Below are 25,397 nucleotides of genomic sequence, written 5' to 3'. Positions count from 1 at the left end.
AGAACAATTGAAGTTAATTTCAGGGCTGGCCTGAGCTAGATAGCTGGCTGTAATCTCAACACCACAAGGCAGTCTAATGTGACCTTTGCCAGGTCAAAGTTCACAAATGTGACAGGCTGCCTAATACTAAAGGTCAGGACACTAAATAATTGCAGCTGTGCACACAGAAAGAAACAACAAATGCTTCAAAAAAATACCCAAAGGCATCCTTCTAATCTATCATATCTGTTTGTTGGACACAAACTCATATTGTTTAAAGCTTACTGAAACCATGTGCTGAACACGGATGTTGGAAACGATCATTTCCAGCGGTGTTTAACGCCAGCTGGTATCAATACGTGACTTCACAGACTTGGAGGAAACCCAGATCTAAGAACAAACCGCAGCTTAAACATTCTTACAACACAGTGGCCCACAGCAGACATGCAAACAAGCGCAGAAGAATGTCTGTCTTGGAAGGCAGTCCATAAAATTGTGAGATGTTGGTGAAAGTCTGGTTGAGTCACTTTTTTAATTATGTCTGAGGGTATAATCTGTTACAGAGATGTGCCTTGAAAATGATTCAGTCACAGTTTAATCAAACAGAAAATATTACAACTGAAATTATTTTTTATTCCTCTAGCCATAATAAACCAATCAAATAAAAGTTAACTATAACCCCTTGAAGTTTAGTTTCTTAAGCTTCAGTAGCCAACAGAAATAAGACTATATATATGAAAGTTTATCAAGGCCAGCATTGGTTAGTCATTAATGTTAGGTGGTTTATAGCAAAAGGCAGCTTTTCTACGTCTGGAAATTGACTACTACCTTTTAATTAAGATCATAAACCACATCTTAACTGGCTGGAAACTTGTATAAAACTTATGAGAGCTATTAACTTGCCTGAAACAGGTCTGAACTTGTCTCGTTTATCTTTCAAGAAAAATATCTCAGCAATCACGAGAACCTTATGCCTGCCCAAGGCAGACTACTTTCATTCGACATCTACGACTGGCTCAAATTATGCGGGCTCAAAAAACGGTGAATAATTTCTAATTTCACTCCAGAAATGAACACATATAGCATGAGAAAATTCAAGCTACAACTGTGGTGTGGTGTGACCAAAACCAGCTATTTATGCCCTTCGTTATGAATACATTTAAAACAATTCTCCAAGGAGGAGTGGGTCAGATTTCCTCCTCATTGGAAGATTTGTTTCTACTCATCAGGCTTACGTCTTCCCATTAAGCCAGTTTGTATCTACGCTTTATCAACTCAGCTCACAATGGAAGCTCAAAACTACGCTTTATCCCCCAAACTTCTGACTTTCTCGAGCCCAGAAAAAGAAGTTAGTCCAAACTAAATCCAACAAATAGAAAAACAAAATAAAAAATAAAAAAGTAAAGCTGGGGGGTGTTTGTCTTGCTGTATGGCTCCCTTTGAATTGTCTGTGTCAGACAGATTTCTCCTGTAAAAGACAGCTTTGCTCTCAGTGTGCTCACTGTGGATAAACAGAGGTTTTGAACTGAAGTGATTTAAGTAAGAACAAAACAATAGGACCTCCAGAACTGACGGGGAAGACGGAGCAAGGCAAACAATCCCAGGCTAGGCACGGAGCTCGGCTATGGCCGCAGAGGTTGTCAGCGGTACTCCTACACAGGATGAAAAGGAGACAGCGAAGGGGTGGAGGGAGGAGGAAGGATGAAGAGTGGAGGGGGGAGGAAAGTGCATACAAGTGCTGCATGCTTTTAGAGTTAGTGCACTTTTAAAGAAAATAAAAATATTTATGCCGATCATAATTTCATCTGCCAGTTGTTTTTGTCTGATTCAATATTTAGCATGTTTTTGGCGCAAAAAGGGAGGGGGAGGAAAAGAAGAAAACATGGAGGAAATTGAGGGGAATAAATGAGAAGTGGAAAATGAGAGCAAACGGGAGGCCAAGGAATGAAAGGGGAGAAGAGGAAAAAACGAGACGAGTGATAGGAAAGAAAGAGTCAGACATGAGAGGAGGAAAAAAAGGATTTGGAGGATGCAGAGGAGGGGTATCTGTATGTCTGCGTGCGTCTTTGTAGGGGGGCTCATTATTGACACCATGTGTTACCACAGGAAGCCCTCTGGGAAAATATAAGCACCCCAAAAGATCAGACAGGGGGGTTAGATGAGAGGATGGCATAGAAAGATGAAGAGGCGGAGGTCACTCCAAACTCTTTGCAGCTGCAGACGTTTGTGTGTTTATGTGTGTAAGGGTCAGCGGTGTCTGTTTTCTCAGCGGCACATCTGTATGTCAGGCATACCGCACCGCAGCAGCGAGTTCACGGCATCAAATCCCACAGCCGACAGAAAGATCCGTCCGTCAGTCTAACAAACCTTCCTTCCTTTGTAGGCATATGAATATTTAAAATACCTCTAGTCTGCTGGGCTTGATGGGATTTTGAGAGTAGATCTGTTCAGCTTCTGCAAACAGACTTAACAACCAACATCTGTTAAATATTGTTTTTTTTCTGGGAGGAGCGGATTTTGTTGTAATACAAAAGATGCGAACAAATAGTCTGCAAGGATAAGGAGATGTAGCGACTGCTTCTTACAAATTACATAAAAGTGATTAGCAATACAAAAAGGTTCCAGTTTGAAGGACATTTCAGTAATTGTACACACTTCTACATTCAGTAGGATATTTTCCCTGACAAGAACAACTCAAATGAAAAAGAATAATAATTATCAGACAAAGCAGACGTTCAAGTGACAGATGGTTCAGCCTTACTTGTCTGGTCGTCCCAAAGTTGTGACGCAAACTGCGTCATTTTGTTCTCAACTTCATGTCTTCCACTGCTTCCCCTGGTAAACTTTTCAGCCGGGGAACGTTTCAAAAAATTTTCTCCAATGTGAAACTACAATCAGACTTCCCAGCAGTCAGTTTTTCAGTCAGAATGGATAGTCATTTAGGAACAATTTTCTGAGGAAGTATGCCAAAAACACTAAACTCCCCCGTTTTCAGTTCTGGCCCACTACAGCAGACAAACGTCCCACCGACGCACGTTAATATTTATTTCCTCCTCAACAGTTGTGTCTCCCATGATTGCTGTGTTTACTACACTGTTGTAAACCACACATATGACAAAACATCATGAGGAGGTTTTTTCACAGGAGCTCAACTTGGTGCGTCTTGAAAACGAATGTCCTGCAACCATGTGACAGTTAATCATCTGTCGAATTAATGCAAAGCACTTTACTCAGACAGTCGCCACGTTGCTGTGGACGGTGATCTGAAGCTGAAAGTGAAATGGACAACGACTGCCTTCGGAAAATAAAGTGCTGCAAAATTTTCCGTCTGATTGGTTTCTGAACAAGCTCGGCGAGTTTGAACTGTTTGCAAAGGCATTCGGCCTTAAAAGTTCCAAGAAGTTTCTTTATTATTTGTGCTTTACTTTTCAAAGTATGCCGCCAAGTAAACTAAAAGTAAATTGCTGCTGCAGAGTAATTTAGGAACACAGCTGCGAGAAAATTTGAAAAGGTCAGAGGAACAAAACCATCACAGTCCACTGCTGCAGTGATTCAGAGTGAAGATGGGTAATTTTATCTATTTCAGCAATGTCAACTACAGGTTGGAGAACCATAACATGGGGTGACTTCGTAAAAGGCCTATTTTTTAGTGAAGGTGGCAGGTTTTGCTGGATAAACATTACAATTTGTTTACCTTCTGTTTCTTTATAAATGCTATGTAAACACATGGAATAATTTATAAGCCATATGTATCCTAAATGTGGAATCTAATTAAACCTACCTGGATGTTGCACCTTCACCCGAAAACACTCATTAAATTTATTTTTCAAGTTCAATATTGTTCCCAGCAAATCCATATCTCACAGCAAACAGTCTTTTGCACAGCACAAATGCACACCCCCTTATATGAACTCGCAAAAAAAACACACCCACAAGAACGCACACACACACACACACACACACACACACACACACACCCCCCCCACACACACACACACACACACACCCTTGCACTTACCAATTCATCAACTCATGCCCTGTTTCTCTCTAAGCCCATCGTGGAATGGAGCTGGGCAGAGCAGCTATTGTGTCCCTGGTAGAATTAACTATTGATTTTCTCCTCAGCATTATCAATGCTATTCTGACAACAAAACAGCCAGGACACACACACACACACAGTAGCACACACACACATGCACAGACCCGGATTTTATAAAAAAAAAAAAAAAAAAGATTTTGCTTTTTAGGACAATGAACTGTTTCACCAGAAAAGGCCACAAGTCAACTAACACCGTGGTGTTGCAATAAAGCCAATAATCTGCCACACTGATAGAAGCGAATAAGCACATTTCCAAAACACAACGCAGCAAACCTTTTTTTAAAATAGCTGTGGCACAAATGAAGGGCTACAACAAAGCCCTTCGAAATGGAAAACAGTTGATGTATGACAAGTTGAAACTACAATCAGAAGAAATTTGTATTTGTAAGTCTCTAAAAAAGCTGTATTGACTTTACACTAATTACATTAAAATACTTGAATATTAGATTTTGGCAATCTAGAAGTCATTTGAGAAAACAATATTTCAAGCAGCTTTCTAAGTTTTCTAAGATATATTCCATTCTGTGTTTATCAACAACTAAACCAAGACAATGTTTTACTAAAATATATGAAAAAAGCAATTTTCTAAATATGATTTGACAAAGAGGACCATTTATCTGGTCCCCTCTTCAAAATAGGAAAATAACCGAACACTTGTAACTTAGATGACCAGTGTGTTTACTGTAAAAGTCAGAAAATTTCCACAAGAAAATAGTTGCTCATTTAAACTTGTCGATATCTACTGTCAAAACAATATATAAAATGCTAAAAAAAACACTGTGCCAAACTTATTTTCGAGCAATGAATGGGAAACAAAACTCCATGGCTGCCTGGAATAGAACTGCAGAAAAGAGTGGCATCTCTGGGTCACCAGTCACACTATCCCAATGCCAAACAGCTCTACAGGAAGCAGAATGGGAAACATTTTCTGCTTTAAAATAGAAAGGTGAATTTAGCTAACTGTGAATAGGTCTTCAACAGCACCCATGTGCCGTTGTCCGATGGCTGTTGCTGAACTTTATGGCAGTAAACACTCCAAGTGGGTCTGGAGTGAAGAAAAGGATGTTATAAGGGTCCTTTATACACATAGGGCAAGTAATCTGAATGGCCTGTAATGTTGCTGATCTATTTTTCTTTCCAAAAAATCGGAATAATAGCTGAAGTTTAACTGCATGAGTTTAAATAATCTGTCCAGTGTCCTTTAGTGTGGAATTGGACAAACGCTGAAACTAAAATCAAGATAATTAACTGCATTTGAACTATTTATGATCAAATCCTTCATCCTGACCACAACCTAACTGTCAGCAGACGTAAAGCGTCAGTTCAAATTAGCACCTGGCTAATTTTAGCAGTTAAAAAGGTCCTCTAATACCCAAGCATTTGAACACCTGTTGGTGTTTGTGTGATCAAAGTCTTTGACACAATGTCACTGGTGATATTTCTGCTGCCTTCAAGCAAAGGAGAAACAGTAAGACTTGTTTGTGCAGCAAGCGTGCAACATACAACTTCTGTGATGAGCAGCATGTTCAATTTTATTCACTTTTGGCTTGAATGCTGGTAACTACAACTTATACTACTGGGCTTAAGGGAGCAAGACAATCACTACACTAATCATTGCGGTGCAAAGTCAAAGGTGGAAGAAAGAGAGTTCACAGAATTCTGCATTTAGACATAACGATCAGTCTGTCTCCCAGATTTGCTTCTTTTTTTTTGTAAAGGTTAAAATGAGGCTGAAAAAGTCCAAGGGCTCATCAACTACTTTATGCATTCAAATTCAGTCACCAATGCACAACTCAGAAACATACACTGAAATTAACACACCTTAAAAAAAATCTCTAACACAACTAAGCTGGATTTACATCATGTTGACGTCTCATCAAACCATTCACTGCCCAGTTTGGGTAAATCAACATTATGATGACCTGCAGCAGTTACTTTAAGATGTTTTATCCACGGAAAGGTCAATTTTGCCAAGCAAATCCTGTGATAGAAGTAAAAACAAACAAACAAACAAACAACAACAAAAAACAAATCATTGTATCATTCTGCAGATGTGATTGTATTAACATATGATAAACGTCAACAGGGAAATCCGTTTTCCCAACCTTCCTAATTCTTTGCCTATTAAAGCTGCATAATAAGGCTTCTGAGGGAAGTGGATATTATGAGTAAGTTCCATGATTTTGGCAAATAAAATGTTGATTTCCCAGTTGATTCACAATCTAGATTCATTTCACACACAAACATCTACATACATTTTAACCACTTATAGTTTGAAAAAAAACCCCCAAAAAAACATACCAATGCATCAGAAGCAAATCAAAAACCTATTCTGGTTAAAACGATGATAAACCCAGGAAAATCCCACATTTTCTAACCAAGTCCTCCCACCTACTTGCAACTGAAAAAGTCCAATAAGCTGTGCAAGTAGGTCTACCCACACACATAGTCAGTAAATGAAAGAGTAAACTCAATAAGACTGAAGCACACTGGATTAAGTAGAGACCCTACAGGGCAGTCTTTGATTATCCCTCCTGCAATGTTAGTGCAAAGCTCAGGAGATGCATGGCAAATGTTGTGTTCAGACAGCGGGGGAGCGGCGGGGGTTTGTCCCGTCAGATCGTCAGTTCCCAAAGCCACACACACAAAGAAACCTTGTAAAAGCACATGTGGGGTCATTGTGACAGAGTGAAAAGCTTAATGACCCCATCTCTTAAGACCGTATAGGACGGTTAAAGGATCGTCTAGCTTCCTACCACACTGTTCAGTTAACAAAGTTGGAATGTCTGGTCTTGAAATTGAAACATTTAGTAAACTTGAATGAACATTTAACATCACCAATAAAAAAATAAATACAAATTATGGGGCAACAAAACCAGAGCAGAGAAAAAAGTTAGGAAAGCTTTCATTAGATTCTGGACTCTTGTACCACAAGTTTTATCTCTATGTCATCATCTCTCTTAAAAACTTCATCCTGGTTCCTCCGGACCATCCATCTGCCCACTTCATCTATCCTTCATTACGCCTCACCCAATGTCTAACAACTCTTGAAGACCACATCTTCCTTTCTCTTTCAGACCTGGGGCTCCTCCCCCTCCTCTTTTCTTCTACTGATTATCTCCTGGTGTCTGTCTGAGCTCCGTCGCTGACAGAGAGCATGCCTGGTTGACACGCCTAGTAATGAGGCTGCTAACACAGATGGCCTCTCCCGCCTTCTTCTGCTCACTCTCTTCTCTCTCTATCTCTCACACACACACACACACTCACACAAGTATGCAGAAACGCTCCCATACTGATGGCAGCCCCCCTCCATTTCCTCCGCAGGAGGTCCACAGCACTCCTGGGTTAAACACAAACAGGGGGATGTTCTCAAGAAGATAAATAGAAAAAGGCATGGCAAGCAATACCTTGTTCTAATCAGTTTGGAGACAAACACCACCAAATTCTCCCTAAGGATGGAAATAAACTCAATAATCAATTATATCTTTATGACCACTGATAAGTAGAGTTAGAAAATAATGTTCTTCTGGTAAAACTTAGATCCTGGCTTATACACAGCAGGGCGTTAGACCAAAGCATGTGCAGTGCTATATCAGGACCAAGCCACTGCCTGCTTAGCACAACATTTTTCTTTTAACTTCAAAAGGAACCTAGACTTGCCATTGTCTTCCTATACTATTTTGCTTGAGAAAATGAGTGTAGTCTCTTTTTCATATTTTGAGATCAGAGATGACTGCTCCCATCTTCAGACCACATTGTTGCAACAGCAATCGAGAATTTTATCCCAGAAACGGGAAAACACAAATCGATGTGACATTTTTCTGCCACGCTGGCTCAGATCGTTACGGACTTTTCTGAAAACTCAATATTAGGCAAAATTTTAGAACAACGTATCTGATTGTTACTTGAGGAAACATTAAAAATATGACCTTCAAAACAACAGAATTTCTTGCGATGCTATTTGGTGTTTTGTTTTTCTTTTCTTTTCCATCTCAGCTGTCAGTCCTCATCTTTAACCAGGCTCTATTGCTCATTTTTCATTGTTGACAATGTCACGACCCAAACGCGCACAAATACACACACACACACACACGCACACACACACACACACACACACACACACACACACACACACACACACACGCACACACGCACACACCCACACACACACACACACACACGCACACACACCCTATAAAAGAGCGGTCGTTCTTTCTGGTTCATTTCATGGCACGATTTGTTCCACAAGTAGATTAATCAATTCAAGTCTCATTCCTTACTCATTTGAGATCATCAAATTCTGAACACATTTTTTTTTCCCAACTGTACTAAAAATTCTATCTTTTTCAAACAGAAATGTGCGTGTAGACGAAAAGCTTAATACTGGAGTGTCGTGATCTCAGGTTGTTTGAGTTGGTTTTGGGTTTGTTTATTCTCTTTTCCTCTGTCTCTTTCTTTGATTAGATTAGTCTGGTTTCGTTTTTATTTTAGTTCAGCCCTTGGTCATTCTAGTTTATTTACCATCTAGCGTAATTCTTTGTTACTCTAGTTTAATTATGTTTCTAAGATCCTGTTAATCTTTAGTATTAGATTTATTTTCTAGTTAACTATGTACTCTCCTTCACCCCTTGTGTCACTTCCTGTCTCTCTCCCCTCACACCTGCAGCCTGTTAGCTCATTAACCCAGGTCTGTTTGTTCAGGATTCAATCTCCCAGTACTTAAGCACCTCTTCTCCTGTTACTCCTTGCTGGTTCTTCCATTACTTCCCTGTTTCACACCATGTGGGGGAACACATGGGGCCTTGATGGTTTTTCTCTGTGGATTATATATATTTTTTTGTTCTGCCCTGGCTCCCCAACGTTTTTGAAAGTTGATATTTTCATCATTTTTATTAAAATCTTCAAATTCACTTGACAACTCAGCCTCCATGCCTATTGATCCAGTGCAGCCTCCAGACATCATGACACAGAGAGCTGTTTATTGTAAGGATCGGTGCATCTTGGACAAAGAAGAACTGACAAAGAAAGTATGTACAGATGGGTTAAATAATAACTAAAGTTTGCAGACACAGAACTACAGTGTTGGGACGTTAATCTCATGTTTTACACTTTTGGGTAACTTATATTTCATGGACAACACAAACTGGATTGACAATCTGTTGAGAAATCCCACTATTTCTTTTTTACGCTTTTGTGTCTTATCTTCTCTCTCCTGCTGACAAACCAGCACCTCTTTGCCCCCAATCTAACTGCACTGAAACTATATCTGAAAAGTTGTAGTTCATATCACCTTACAACAGTATGAATATGAACAAAAATCACAGGAATGACCCAGTAAGGAACACATGAGGACTGCACCCACCTATGCCAGCACTGCTTTAAACTACTGCCAACAAGTAGATGCTACAAAGCCTTTTGCACCCACACAAGCAGACTCAAAAGCAGTTTTTCCCCCCAGAGCATTTACTGCTCCATATCAAGACACAATGCTGACTGCCAAACGACAAAAGCACAACCAAATTTTAAATTGCATCTGTCCATTAGTTTTCTCAACAACAACAACAAAAAATCATTGACTAATATATGATATCATAGTACTTGTGCATCATAGAGTCTATGCATGTGTAGTAATGTCATTGCTCTACACATTTGTATGCATTGTACCAACAATAAATCTATTCCTATGAATAGCATAATGCTAATTCATTTCATGTTACTCGTTGCGTGTTCTGGAGTACACGCAACGAGTAACATGGACGAGAAGAAAAACAAGATCACATATCAACAACACTGTAAAATCTACATTCATTATACTGCTCTCTATTACACTTGCTCTTTATAACATTGTAAATGCGCTTCTTTTCTGTGCATTTAGACGGAGATGATATAAAACTCATACTTTTAGATGCACCAAAATATGTGGTAAGTTTTTCCACTCCACTGTCACCACATGTATGCTCAGTACTAGAGAGTGCTGTAATGTCAATGACACAAGTACTTGTCATCCAGGAGGAGTGAATGCTGCAAGTCTGACTCAATATAATCTGGAATTTATATGTGGCTGAATAAAAATGACTTTCTTTTTTTTTTTTTGTAAACCCTGAATTGATTCCTTAAAAAAGTATAGATTCAAGATTTTTTACTGCGGTGTCAGACAAGATTCTGATATCAGTATTAAATCACAATGACCTAAGAAGTCAAACACTCCAACATTTAACAAAAAAATGTAACTTACTAAATAACAGGTGCCTTTTATCTTAAAGTATTGATAGTATTAAAAAGTTAAATTTGAAAGACTGATTAATAGTTTTCCAGCTGCAGACTAAAGCAGCCAAATTACTTTTTTTCTGCCTCTTATCACCAGAGGATCTTTAAAAGGTCATAACGTAGAAAAGTTCAAGCAATCAACGTAATTTATGGCTTTAGAAATAACACGTGTGTCTGTAATCTCCGACCCCCCTTTGTTTCTCAAGCAGAGCAAACAAGCAGGCCGAAAATCTCTCTGCAAGTCTTTACGGCTCACATGTGGTTCCTGGGTTATTGATAACGGGAGTTTCATCTGATCCCATTTGAAACGTTGCCGTGGGAACCTGGTGTACGTCGAGATGTCGTAGTTCGGCTACACGCAAATGGAAAAGCCAGACCAGGGGAAGTGCGTTTCATAAGTCTGTGTCAGATATTGAGTCGGTCTTTTAGCTGTAAAGTGGAGTTCGGGGCATGAAGAAGGACCTTTGTGAACGACACCGAGCTCTGGATGTCACCCTCAAACGACAACAGCGGCGGCTACTGGAGCATCGATTACCTATCGCTCTCTGGTGACTCACCTCTCTGCTGGGTATGGCAGCATTGCCATAGCAACGCGTCGATAAGCACCAGTAGGGAAAGAAGTAGTGCTCGATCCATCTCGCTCTGTGTGGTTTGATGCCCTGCTGCGCGCCGCGGAGTGAGCGCCGTCCTCTCCGGCGCTTTGGTGTTGAATGACACAGAAAAGTTTGACACAAGCTGAGCCAAACTTTTCCTGCAGGCCTCCTCCTTTTCTCTCTCCTCCTTCTTCCTCTTCCTTCAAAAATAGCGCAGAGAGATGGATGGATATGAAGATGGATAGACATAAAAAAAAACAACCTCTCAAGGTGAGACGGGCACTAAAACACGGCATCTAAAAGGGTCCTAAAAAGTACATCAGCGCTTTTTTTTACTGAAACAGAGCTTGGAGATAAAAGCCTCAATACTACAAAGCAAATGAAATATTACATCAACTCCGTTCTGGTTAACACAAACAGAGCATACAATGGGGGGAGGGGGAAAGTAGATGTGGAAAAGGTGTATTTGTGCGCAGAAATACTTTGAAACTTGAGAGAAGTTTTTGTGTTGCTGAGTCCTGTAAGCTACAGACACTGCTGCTCTATGGCTCCTCCTGCTGCCCTGCACAACTCACCACATTCTGGGGCAAAACCTACTAAAACACAGCTGGATGCTGCTATGAAAACAACAAACAGCTTGGTTGTGTGTGCAGCCTAAATTATACATGCCGCTCAAAACATAAACTCCAAGCACTCCATGTCTTAACATATTTATGTTGCAAAGCAGCATACAAGACTATAAAAATCAATGTTTATTCACCTGGACTGCACAGAAGACGCAACAGTGACATGGTCAACGAGTCGGCAATTCAGCAAAAGCATTTTTGTATTTCTCGAACAAGCTTTAGGTCCTTGAGCATCTGTAGAAAGAATGTTCCGTTTTCTGTAACTCCGTAGTTAAAAGTGCAGACCATTCTGCAGTCGTCTGGGGAAGCAACGGCATCAGAACCAGTCACTTAAAAATGCTGAACAAGCTAAAGACGACTGGCTCTATTGTGGGAGAGCTGATTAATCACAGAAAGATGGTTCACAAAATGCTAGCCATTATAGAAAACACTTAACATTCACTTTGCATCGTAATCTGACAACGTGTTCTGTGAGAAGTTTCTTCAGCACGGACCACTGCAGGAGATCTTTTCTGCCCAGAGCTAAGAAGCACACTAATTTTGTTTTGCTTCCAATTAGAAAGACTTTCCTGCAGTGTTTAAAGCATCTTTACCTCCCCAGGCTTTCAGAAGGTCTTTAAAAGTTTTAGAGTTTACGTGGGTTTATCGGGGATGCTGACACTGACCGCACTGTCAGCATTAGTAAGGTGTTTTTGAGATTACTGCACTCTTCTGGACACCTCGGTTGTTCACACACACAGTGGAAACCAGAAGTTCACATAAACTGAATAAAAAGATACTTTTAATTACCAAACTTATTTCTATTTGGTACATGCCTGAGAAGTCAGCGAGAATGTTTTTAGAGATTTTTTTGTAATTTTCTTTTAATTTTAAAGTTTACATACAGAATATACTGTCTCTATAAGCATTCAGGGAAAACCCCCTAATTGGTTAACTAACACATTTGAGTTAAGTGGAGGTCAAAAGGTAAGTTTGACCTCCAAATTCACCTCAACAATATTTGAAGGTCAAGTTTAAAAACATGTTTACATCAATTAGATTGAGACTCATTATGGTAAAATATTTTTCTGTCAAGCTGTGGTATTATTAGTATTTTCTGTTATTTTGAAATGGTAACAAAAATAATTATTTGCCAAGTTATCTACTACACAATTTAGTAGTCTAAAGAATGTCTCAAAGATTTAAAGGTCCAAATTTGGTAGCTTAACAAAAAATTATTCTCAGTTAAAAAAAAAAATGAGTAAGGATTTATTTGACTTTTCAGCACCAAAAATTAGAAAATAAAATCATGATTTGAAAGTTTTGCGCACATCTTTATATACCAAAATATAAAATTTTGATCAACTGTTTTCAGGAGAGTACATGAATCTGAATAAATAAATTCGCTGAAAAGGCTTTTTTCCCACCGACTGCCTCTTTGAGTGTAAACAAACCTGCTGTGAAGGCCATTAAACCTGTTTAGTCCTTCACTGCTGAAAGCACAGGCATATTATAAAGTTACAGCTCAACAAGCTGTCAATCACTGTGTATGAATGCCTTATTTGAAAACTTTTGGGCCCACATTGTGTGTGTGTGTCTGTGTGTGTGTTTGTTTGGCTGCACATATCTATTCAAACGTGAGTGGGGTTATAACTCAGAACCTCACGACACATGAAGGCAGAGTGTGTTGGAGCCAAAGCTGAAGATGGGGTCCCCTCTCTGGGGTCGAAGCCCTGGCCAGCCCTGGAGGGTAGTTTGGTCTCTGTGGGGACGAGCCGTGTCAAGATTAGTCTGGGATCGGACAACGAGGTAAGTCACAACTTGATGGACAACTATTTTCTCAGTTAGGAATAGTATGTCTTGCTTTTTCACAATTCTGAATTTACTGCATGGTTTTACTCACCAAATTTTGGGGGGATTCCTAGATTGTCTGAATACTTCTGAGCTTGACCACAGTGTAAGAATGTGATTTTTTTATTAATGACGCTGCTGTAGGGACTCACTTGAAAGGTTTTCCTGGACAGGCTTTTTGAAGAAGATGAAGAGACGCTGGTTCTGACATGCAACGATGAATTGAATCGAACCTACAACGAGGGTGAAAGATCGCCTATTAAAAGCGTCAAAAGCAGAAATAATCCCCAGAGTGATGACGCCAAAGAAAGCCAATCATTCACAGGTGAAAATGGACAGGTTTTCACACATGAAGATGGCAAAACCTTGAAGGATAAACACAAAAGTTTAAGATCCACTGTTAGTCCCAGGCTGGAGAGTCCAACGTTTGAAGAAACTGGAGCTGAAGTACTCTCCACATCTGTTGATGTAACTTCAGCAAACTCCTGTCCAATCAAAGATACAAAAGGCTTCGGCAAGGGAAAACAACTGTCTGAGATGCAAGGTGACAAGAGGGAGAAGAATTTAAGTTTAAACCAGAATCCAGAGAAAAAGTGTACTTTCTGCATGGTACGTAGGTCTTCTAGCGGGAAACTCTCCGGAGATAGAAATAAGGAAAATGAAGAGGATGAAACGACGGGCACTCATAATCTATTAATCTCACTTCAAAAAGAGCATGTCACCACAAATCTGGCCTCTCCAGTTCGAAGCCTCAGCACTGATGCCACAGCTCTGAATTCCCACCCCACCATCACGGCCTGGGAGGCCAGCTGGAACGTCACAAATGCCATCCAGGTATGCGGAAGCAGGTCGCGTGTTCCCCAAAAATGTACATTTCAATTCATGCAAGAATAAAAACCTTCACTTTAAATTTAATCGACACCCAAACTAACACGAAGTAATTGGTTTGTGAGCAAAAACATTAAAAGTAGCAAATATTTATGTCTGCAAACACCTTTAACCGTCTACCTCCAAAATAAAACACAAGATGCTGTAGGCAGCAAATTAGTAAAAGGTCAACCAGCAACACCCAGTGAAAGGAACTTGAGTGAAGTCGCCCCCACCCATCTCCCCTCAAATGAAACAAAGGTGGCGTCAAAATCTTTGTAGCACAGTTGATTGACACCCTATTTGTTTGACTCTGGAAATGTGTGTGTGTGTGTCCTCGTTGACCGTCGAGCTCCGGAAATATTTATTAATATCTTTAAAATGAACATTTTTGCTGCATAAACCAGCGCAAACGTTTGACTCTAATTTTGTTTGATTTGAAGACGGAGGTGGGGGAAGACTTCACTCAGGTCAGCTTACCTTCCTCTAGTCTCTTAAGTGTTTCAGAATGATCCGTTTGTACTGTGTTTCCCTTTCTTTTTGAGTTATTTATTTCAAACCAGTGCTACTTTAAAGACTAAATTGCAACTTTTAAGAGCCCTAATGTTTTCCCTCTGATTACTACGTTACACACCATTCCCCCTTTTTCTTGGAAACCTTTTCTTAAGCCGTTTCTCTAAAAGACAAATGCAAAATGTAAATGCCAAATGCTGCGGGTGTTAAGCTGCTCACTGCATTAAAAAAGCATCAAGCATTTTGCATTCTATTTAATTTGCTCTTATTGTGTGTGTGTATGCATTTTTTTTTTTTTTTTTAACATTACCAGACAATGCTTTGTAGTCTCGGAGGCTGTTTGTCAGACACTCTCTCGTCTTCATTATCAAATTAAGTGTGAATCAAATCATTAAAAAAAAAAAAATCTCCTGGTCACACAGTGTCTGCATTGCAGTAAAACTAATAGCTTATTATGCTGCAAATGCTGGGCTGTATTCAACCACTCATGTAAATGTACTCTTTCAATGAATGGCTGTAGTGTAATTGGACAGAGTCACCAGGTCCGTTGAGAATCCATTATGACATTAGGGCATCAATATCCAGCCGTACAAACACACGCAAATGCTGACAGTGCACATCCCTTTAGGAGATGGGGGGAATATGCATTCAATGTCTTTGTGTTTTCAATGTAAAAATTATTTTTAGTCGCTCTAAATACAGTTATGCACAAATAATGATTACAAGTTAAACAAGTATGATATACGCATGGTTTGTTAGTATGAGTATATTTATCTGAGTGCCAGGATGTTTTTCTTTTTTCCTTCTCAATGAAAAAAAACATTTTACCATTTCATATTCTTTAAACTACCTATTAACTTAAACTCCTAATTCTTGCAGCTAAAAACATAAAAAGTAAAAATACAGTAAAATTTGTGTAAATTGCCATTTGTTTTGTCACAATAAAGATAATTTGCAGATCTTACAGAAGTGAAAAATGGAAGCATTTTATCTTTTATCAAACATTTTCCTTTGATTTATTTATTGATACCCTTATAATTGAATGCCTGCCACCATAATAAACTTTTTATTGTAGGGCAAATTTGCTGCTAAAAAATGCATAAAAAACCAACTGTGTCTCTCGGCGCTCTCAGGGTGGGAATATTTTGAAACTCGGTTTGATATCCAACCCGATTGTTAATGAGGGAGCACTAGAACGTGTGCGCCTGTGAGAAGATTTTTGTTTTATTTATTTATATCGCATTGAGAATTCCTGAAATTAATTTTATAGTCGGTGAAAAAAAAATCCTTTCTACTTAGAAGAGATACTTTTCTTTAAATTGCTTTGAAAAAATCAGGACCTGAGCTCATTTTGATTCTTTAAATCAGAAGCGAGTTGGTGAGGATAGTTAACCCTGTTTTTGTGTTGTAATCAGTCCAGTTGCTCTCTTTCTATTCTTGTGACTCTTCTGCTTCAAAACACATTTACAAAAATATTCCACTGGTTTTGATAGTTGTGTTTCGAAAATGATCTGTACAGTGTTTCCCAAAAAAATATTCAGAACCCTTAAAAATTTCACATTTTGTCGTGCTACAGCCACATAATTAATTCTATTTTCTTGAGATTTTACATAATACACCATCACAAAAAAAAAACATAATTGTGAAGCAGCATGGAAAGAAAATTTATTTTATAAAAGTCTTAGAAAAACTACTTTGTGCAGCAGGCAGAGCTACATGTACATATGCACAACTAGAGATTGACCCTTTTTGTTATTTGCAAAACAGCAGTCAGACATGATGGAGGGCATATGCTAAAATCAATGTTCAAGTCTTGTATTGATTCACAACTGGATTTAGGTCTTGACTTTGACTGATGCTGTCGAACACACGCATGTGTTTGACGTTAAATGTGTGGCTGTCGCTCTCTCGTTGTCTTGCTTGAAGGTGAACTGATGGATCTGTCTAAAGTCTGTCTGTTTTTTTTTTTAGGATCTTCTTGTATTTAACTTATTCCCTGCTAAAGAGAAGCAACATGGCAGCATGATTCTGCCACTGCCAAGTTGGTCGGGATTTGTGTGATAAGGCTGTTGTGCAATTTTGCACGGGGTTTGAAAGGCAAACTAGAATATTCACCCTGTTGTCCTGTTGGTTGCACCAATTTCCATTTATACTGAGGACAAATGTCACACTAGTGGATTCTCTCTTTACTTATTTGTTCACTTCTGATGGCGTTCATTTAGGGGTTTTAAAACAAGACCCTTACACCACCGTTTCCAATTTTCATTTGTAAAAGAGATGATTAACCGTTAATCTGTTTCCTAACACTTCACAAGCATGTGGTGTATGTGTGTGTATTTTTTATTTTTTTAAATAAGATCTGACTAAAGTCACAAAGTCTGAGAGGTTCAAGGAGTATCAATGTTTTTCAAGGGACTAAAAATAAGCTTTCATTTTTTTTTTTCTGTAAAAAGTGATTAAGTGTAATTTTCACCACTAAGAATAATGAGCATAGGAATTTATCTTGCATAATTTGGTGCTTAATACTTTCATTAACCGTTGACCTACTAAGACGGCAGCTGAATAGTAAAGTAAAGGTTGTTAAGGCAACATTTTCTTTTTTTTTTTCATATTTAGTGAGAAATGATCCTAACTTTCAAACAGTGTCTAGGAAAGTAAGCCCGTCTCTCTTGACAGAAACTCCTCCTCTCTTGTATTGACTCTAGAATAATAACACACTTTGATAGGACTCGGATATGGGAATTTCACTGTGATTTTAAGAAATGGCACTTTCCGTTATTTAAATGTCAAACCTGTCTGGTTTCTACTCATACCAGCTCCACCTAATCCCCTCATGATAGTGAAAAGACATTTTCCTGTCACTTTTTTTTTAAGGAAAAGACATGCGCTTGCATAAAATGTTGGAAATGACCCGAAGGGTGAAGCACTAGGACATTTTCACCGCGAAAGTCCAGCTGTAGCAACAAATCGTTGAATGCTTTGTATAAAAATGATGTCTTAGTTATAAGAGTGGAGAGAGAAAAGATGATAAAAAAAAAAAAAACCCAAAACAACCATTTGTTTTCTCTCGAGCCAATCATGGATGTATTTCTTTCCTATATTGTGCTCCTTTGTGATTGGGAGCCAGGCGTCTCGCCAAAACTCTCCTCTCGCCTTCTCGTCATCCAATCATGAACAGTTCTTTCATCTCTTTTCTCTTCCTTTCCAGCTCAGCTGTCTTTATCCCATTAGAGTTAGATTCATTTATTTTTTTTAAAAATAATTTCATGGGTCTCTGTACAAAATACAGACTTATTAAGGTAATCTTACTAACCGAACCTTTTCACTTTTTGTCACATTACAACTATACACCTAATGGAAAGACAGACGGAGGAAAATAGAAGTAATCCTGAAATAAAACGTGCAGAAGACAGAAGAAGACCTGAGACTGATCTGACGGTTAAATCGTAATGCGGATCAGCTTTAATGGCACAAACATAAGAAATTAGACTTTGGTTTCACCTGCTTTAATTTGAATGGCTCAAATAAATCCATATCTATGTTTTAGAGTGGCTCAGTCAAAGTCAAGATTTAATTCCAAGCCTGTGCAAGACATGCAAATGCACATTTTAGAAATCACAACAAAATTCTCTAAATACACGCACGACTGTGCTGTAGCAATATGTGAAGTGTTCTACTACAGTAATAATTTTATTTTACTTCATTCTGACTTCTTTGAACTATGGTTTAACTTAATCGAAGGCAGGTTTGTTCAATTTGGTAAATTGACTTTGTATTTGAAAGGCTCCACGATTAGTCGAACATATTGGTTTAAATATGTTGTAATTTTCCTATTAACTTAAAAATTGTTGATTGTAATACTTAAAAACTCATAATTACTTCAAAAATTTTTATATCTTTGTGATATTTTTCACCCATAGAGGTAAAAAATTTTTCAAGGCCCTTTCTGTACTGGAATCTGCAGATAGTTTAATCAAACGTTTATTTTTTAAGAAAAACAAACAAGGTACTGCAAACAAATTGGCAAATAGACGCATAATAATAATAATAATAATTTATTATTACGTATCTGTTCTAATTAGAGATGCATGTTAACCCTACCATTTAGGAGTAAAAGTTATTTTCAATACATTTTCCATATTTTTGATTATTAAACCTTCTTCACAGTGATCACGAATTTGTGGAAGGCAGGAAATTTGTTGAGTTTGAATTTTAAAATGAACATGGATGCAATTTTAATTCAGGTGTGTGTTTTACACATCTGTCAAAGATTTCTCAACTACTGCAGAACACATAAAAGTAACGAAAACCATGAAAAGAGCATCATTTTTAATTTAATAAAGGGCAAAGAAAATTAGACTATGAATCATGTTAAGTCTGCTCTGTTGCAACCTTTAAATTTAAAAGAGTTTTAGAATCGCCTTATTACCGCTTGCTCTTTTCAGTCTCAGAAATTCCTTTTTAATTATTTTATTCATTTATTTTTTAACTCTTTTTACTTCCTCAGGGTATATTTGTATTGGGATTGCCATTTGCTCTGGTTCAGTCAGGCTACGTGGGGTTGATGGTGCTTGTTCTATCAGCCTGGGTCTGCAACCACACAGGAAGGAAGTTGGTGGCCTGTTTGTACGAAGAGGAACGCAGGTAAACTTTCTATCACGGTACACTTGGTAAGCTTTTAGATTTTAATTAAAGTCAGACTAGTTTCACGGTCCTAACATTACTGCTTGTTATGTTTGAGGTCACATTGTCATAGCGAATTTGTTTTTCTGTATTTTTAGTGGAAAATCTAGCTTTGTGTCTAAGGTCAGAGTCCGACACAGCTACCAGGATATCATGGACGCCTGCTGCAAAGGACTGTGGCCAAACTGGTCAGTAGTTGGAGGATGGATGATCAATATAGCCCAGGTAAAGCTGAACTTTTGCTTCACCTGCCCACAGAAAACACTCCCTCACAGGTTTTCCACCCCGGATTCGTTTTTGACATTAATCAGATTTTTCACATCGGCAATCTCTTCACGGCCGTCTTTCTCTGTCTATGAAACGTTGCTCGCGTTTTACCCTTCAGTCTCCTTCTGCACCTCTGAAACTTCCATTTTCACATTTATCATTTCTTGATTCGATTACCGTGACAGGATCATCCGGGGTTCGCTCTCCAAAATCCACGACCGACCAAGAGTTCCTCAGCACACCTTCTCACTCACTCCCACACCAGAGATCATATCTGAAAAAACCTCCGCTGACTTCCATCCCCTCAACCGATTCGATTCAAAGTGCCTTTGTGAATCATGTAAAGCTTTTTGTAAAGAAATATTACTCTTTGCTGGATTAAAAAAAAAAAAAACGTGGCTATGTAAGCTCTTGATTTCCTACAACATTCACGGGGAAAATCTGTGTTTTTAGGTAATTGAGCTGCTGATGACCTGCACCCTGTACCTGCTTGTTTCCACCAGTCTGCTGTGTGACAGTCTGTCAGCAGTGGCTCCTCCCAGATCGGCGTGTTCACTGATGTCGCTGATGTTCCTTCTGCCCTGCTTGCTGCTTACTGATCTCAGACCAGTCTCCGTGCTCAGCCTGCTCTGCTCCCTGGCTCACATACTGATAAGGTGATGGAAATAAAGTGGAGACATATTTTACTTTTCCCGCAGAACTGTGGAAAGTAAAAAAAAAAAAAAAAAAGTGATCCACACACATGTAAGGCTAATGCATCATTTTTAAGATGTGAGGTGGACAGTCTAATACGCTCTTATTCTCACTCCTGCAATCTTGTTGCAGCTGCTGCTGGGTCGGCGCTTTTCTCACCTGCTACCGACTACTTTTCCTGTTTGCTTGATTTATTTCTAATGCCTTTTTGAGCCTGTTTTGAGCCAAGAAGTGCAAAGATGGGGGTAGATACTGTCTGCTTCAGGAGTTCTGAGAACTGTCTGGTCCCTTTTTTGCTTTTTAATCTTGCGGACTGGCACATTACATCTTGGTTCTGACTATGGTAATTCTAGACACTTTTTTTAATCTATTCAGTCCACTCTGCTGCACCATTTGATTAATTAACTTGCAGGAGCAGAGAAAAAAAATGGGCGAAAGCATGCAACTATATCTCAATATGACTAAAGTGGTGCTCGAAAGGTTACCCACTTTTCTGAATAATTTTGATCAAACAGATAAACAAACCAAAGAGAGAAGTCAGGGGGTTATTGAAAAATCTTTCTTATATTGAACTCAAAATATAGCCGAAGGCATTTTGTTGCAAGAAAGAAAAACTCTGCATTTGAGCATATCAACCAAACCCTCCTTTAATAAAAGACTCCAGTGGAGGAATGCAGACAGGAAATGGATATTCAACAGGATGCAGTAAAAGAAATCTAGGCAAAAAATGGTCAGCAAGACATTAAAAACAACAGCAACAAAATGTTTATAAGTACTGGCAGCAGCAATAGTTTAATAAATGGTGTGATGACCTGGAAGCTAAGCAGACTAAGGGCTAGAAATGTCGAAATTCCTGGAATTCCAGCAATACTCCAGCATCATGTTTTTGTTTGTTAAATACATTAGAGTAAGGACATCTTCATTTAATCACTGAGTATGTTAGTCAAAGAGTTTTCTGTGATATTTTTGATAAATAATTTGAAGACCGTGGGTTATGCACCAAGACAGGCACCTGAAATGAACAAAGATGCGCATGGAAATGACAGACTCATCGAGTTTAAGCTGTTAAATATATACCACTGATCTAATGATTATCCACGAATTTCCTAGTTATTAGTTGATCTGAAATGTTGAGTAAAAAGTCAGTAATTCAAAACATTAGTTCTCTAAAAGAACAATTTCAGGTTTGTAAGTTTATGCATAACAACACCATCATCATAAGCAGAAATCAAAGGCAAATGATTTATTGCAAACTAAGGAAATTGGAATTAAGACGGGAAAAATCGAATGACTGATGATGGGAAACTTTCCAGCATCACTCTCAAGTGTGTTTTTTTTTTTCCTGCGTTGCAGTAAAGGAACAAATTTAAGTCTCCCAAATGTTTAAAAATCTTTTTTTAAGAATATTGTACCTTTTGCTTTTATCTCTTTTCTCTTTGTCAGCCTGTTAGTCATATTGTACTGTCTGAGTTGTGCCAGCAACTGGTCCTGGTCCTTCCTCTCTCTGTCTGTGGACCCAGAAGACTTCATTGTCTCAGTAGGTGTCATCATCTTCTCCTACACCTCGCAGATCTTCCTCCCTCCATTAGAGGGCATCATGGAGGACAGAGGGCAGTTTGACACCATGCTGGGGTGGACCCATGGAGTTGCATGCATCATGAAAACTACTTTTTCATTACTGGTTAGTAATGACTTGATGCCTTGTATCTATTTATTTGGCACAGACAGAGGTTCAAATGCAGATGGGACAGAAAACAGGGCGCACTGGTTTAGACACATTTTTTTTGAAGTGTTTCTTCCCTGCAGGCGGTGTTGACTTGGGGACCAGAGACCAGTGAAGTCATCACTGACAACCTGCCCCCTAACCTTCGACCTGTTGTCAATCTGTGTCTTCTTGCAAAAGCTCTTCTTTCCTACCCTCTGCCCTTCTACGCCGCTGCTGAGATTCTTCAAACATGTTTGCTCAGAGGTGAGACTGACAGAAACTTACCCAGATTGCTTCTCTCAGCAATTCCTTGTGTCATACAGGAAAATAATATTGATGTTTTAAGGTTTTAGTTTGAAGGTTCCACATCTAGTTGTGAGAATGAACATTGTCATTCATTTTTGACCAAGAAACCAAGACGCAGGCAGATCACGACACTCCTCATCCTCTGTTCATCAAATGTTAGAAATTATGATCTCTGATTAAAACATAAAAAACAGCTAAATTATAGCAGTTTTTTCATTATATTTCCTTACCGTTTACTTGAAAGTTTTGAACTTTTTAAAAGTTCATTTAAAAAATGGCAAAAATAATGAGTAGCAAGGGACAGAGGTGACAAAATCCAGCCAGCCACATAACTATTAATTTGTGGCTCTTTTCCATGTCTCATAAAAACAAATATTTAACGCCAGGTTTATTCTCCGGCTGCTCCCAAGAAGGTTTAGAGGTTTTAGACCGTAAGTGTAACGTCACCAGGCTAATCTGTTCTTCTTCAACTCATAATGGTGTTTGCAGTAACCTTGTGAGCTTCGAAGCGAAGTTAAGCAGCTGGTATCAGATTGAAATATGTGCATCTGACTTTAAATCTATTTTTTATAATAATGCATAAAAAATAGATGTTTTTTGTTTGTCTTTTCCGTTTTTGTAAAGTAGATTTAAGATGATATTTTTGATAACATGCACTCTGGATGTGAACTTAATTTAACTAAAATAAAATTACCTTTATGTGGCCAGAGGGGGTTGCTAGTTTCCAACCTTGTGTGCAGGATGAGCTGTAAGTTGGTCTTCAGCTCAATTAAAATGACTTAAGTTGGAATTTCTTCTCTCTGTGCACTACTTCTGTTAGAAGATAAGATCATCAGTAGTTTTGAAGATCAGTACAACACTGTATTTGTATGCTGACATAAACATGTGAAAGAAAAGTGGGTTCAGCTTAGCGACAAGTATTAGTTGTCAGAAGTTTAACGTAGCATAAGAAGATAATCAAGTAACAATTAAAGATGTTGAAACATTTAAAGAAAAAGTTACATCATCTGTTAACACCAGAAAGTTTAGTTTAGTGCTTCCATATTTAGGAGCTACTTCATGTTAATAAGAGAGATGCATATGATCTCCTAATAGTTCCTCAAATTTGATGAAATGAAACAGTTTAAAAAACCAAGAGTCAACCACAAGCAGAAGTTCCTCGCGTGGTCAACAGAGCTTGCCACTAGCAAAAGCGCTGCATCTCTTTCCAACCTTTCTCCTTGGATCTCTCTCCAGATGCTTCCCTCTCATCTCCTTCCAAACAGAGAACTCAGGGAGTCTCTTGTCCGACTCTGATGGTTCGCGGCGCCTTGTTGTTGTCTTCGTACTTACTGTCCCTGCTAGTGCCCAGGTTTTCCCTGCTAATGGGGCTGACGGGGAGTGTGACTGGAGCGGCGATGACACTCATACTCCCATGTCTGTTTCATCTGAAGCTGCGGTGGGGACGGCTCGCTGTGCAGGACCGGCTGATGGATATGTCTATTCTGAGTCTGGGGGTTGTATGTAGTGTTGCTGGTGTGGTTTGTTCAGTGAAAAGAATGTTGTAGGAAGTTTAAATTAAGTTAGAAAATAAATTAAATTGGTAATTTTGGGTAGTTTTTTTTTTTTTTTTTAGATCAATATTACTTGTGCTTATTTCTTTGTTTTATCATATTTTTTATTTCTAAATGGAGAGCGTTCTTTCTTTCTCCAGAGGTCAAACTGGTTCAAACCCTTCACAGAAATGTTGTGCATTCAGAAAGGATTCTTTAAAAGGACCCTGGAGGAAAATGGAAATTTTTTTATGAAAAGTGGTTAACCTCTCAAATATGGTTTATGCTGTAAATAAGTGAAAATACTGCATTTATATCACAGAATGCATTATATTAACTGAGTAGCTAAAATGTAAGCATGTGCATAATGGTGAACCTTGATAGGGATTATGGCAAAATATATGACTGGAGAGAAAATGAGCATGAAATCGTCTTGTATTTACTACATAAATAGCATTTAATGCGTACAAATAGAAAAAAATTATTCTATAACAGAGTTGGTATTAGCCATTTCTTTAAGTACTGATTTTTTTGTTAATTATATTGAGTTCTTTTTCAGGTGGCAACATCTTCACAGAAATACCAAAAAAATAAAATAAAAATAAAAATAAACAATTCTTCCACTGCTTGAACAAACCAGTTTTAGTTAAAGGTTACTGGTGAGGACACAATTAAACCATTAACGTGGGAGGTCAAGGGATTCTTTGAGGTTTTCAAAAACTCTATGTTGAACAAGAAGTTTGACATTTTTCCTCTACATCCATCGTACATAATCGGAAAGAGATTACAGACTGCAGTTATGTTGCCCTTAAGTCTGTTGAGGATGTAAACCTTCACATGTAAAAGACGAATCGCTAAGAAAAAATATAATCTCTACAGCTACGTTCCTGCCAACTGTGTTCCGTTTGTCCTTGTAAAAGAAATGTGACATTTCATCAATTAAACTAATAAAATTTTAAACTCTCTTTTCTTATCTTGTGTGTTGAAAACGTTAAAGTTGATATTGAAAACAAAGATTGTCGCAAAACTGTGCACTGAAAAAGCGTGCTGCTTTGCTTTCAGGTAATGCAATTAATTATTTATTTATTTATTTATTTTCATAATTGTGACGTAATTAACAAACTCAAGAGAATCCTCTCATGAGGTAGCTCTAATAGACTTGCCCAAGCACTCTTCAGATCCAAATCCAAGTGTTGAATTGCAGTTTTAAGAGAGGGCTCCAAGTAACTCCAGCCAAATTTTATATTAACCAAAATGGCTGAAGCAGCTTCTGCCAAAAGCTTAACCATTAGCTTTCATTCAAGTTTATTTACTCAGAGACACAAAAAGTCCCCATTTGTAGGCCATCTTGCCATTTTTGCATCCAATTAATTTTAGGATAACTTGCAGGATTTTGCAAGCCAACATTTAATTGTTGTTTTTAGTGTCACCTGCATT

The 25,397-nt window shown here is 38.4% G+C and overlaps 1 protein-coding gene and 1 pseudogene across 8 annotated transcripts in view; one reads left to right on the top strand and one right to left on the bottom strand.

Annotated features, from left to right (window-relative positions):
- lama2 (laminin, alpha 2) overlaps nucleotides 1-11,344 on the bottom strand; it is a 157,220-nt gene extending 145,876 nt beyond the window's left edge. For 5 of the 8 annotated variants that reach the window (XM_088002062.1, XM_088002064.1, XM_088002063.1 and 2 more), the window contains exon 1: nucleotides 10,903-11,344. In XM_088002062.1, the coding sequence (XP_087858188.1) occupies nucleotides 10,903-10,981 (79 nt within the window). In that variant the 5' untranslated portion in view covers nucleotides 10,982-11,344. The remainder of the gene's footprint in view (nucleotides 1-10,902) is intronic. The other 3 variants (XM_088002066.1, XM_088002067.1, XM_088002068.1) reach the window with 1 other exon arrangement.
- Nucleotides 11,345-13,248: 1,904 nt separating this feature from the next.
- LOC106923557 (vesicular inhibitory amino acid transporter-like) lies at nucleotides 13,249-24,827 on the top strand (annotated as a pseudogene).
- The last annotated feature ends 570 nt before the right edge of the window (nucleotides 24,828-25,397 follow it).

Source organism: Poecilia mexicana, unplaced genomic scaffold, assembly GCF_051168715.1.
Source record: "Poecilia mexicana isolate PSO_F unplaced genomic scaffold, ASM5116871v1 scaffold_21, whole genome shotgun sequence".
Taxonomy (NCBI): Eukaryota; Metazoa; Chordata; class Actinopteri; order Cyprinodontiformes; family Poeciliidae; genus Poecilia; species Poecilia mexicana.
Note: the sequence above shows the minus strand (reverse complement) of the source record. Positions and strands in the feature narration are given on the sequence as shown.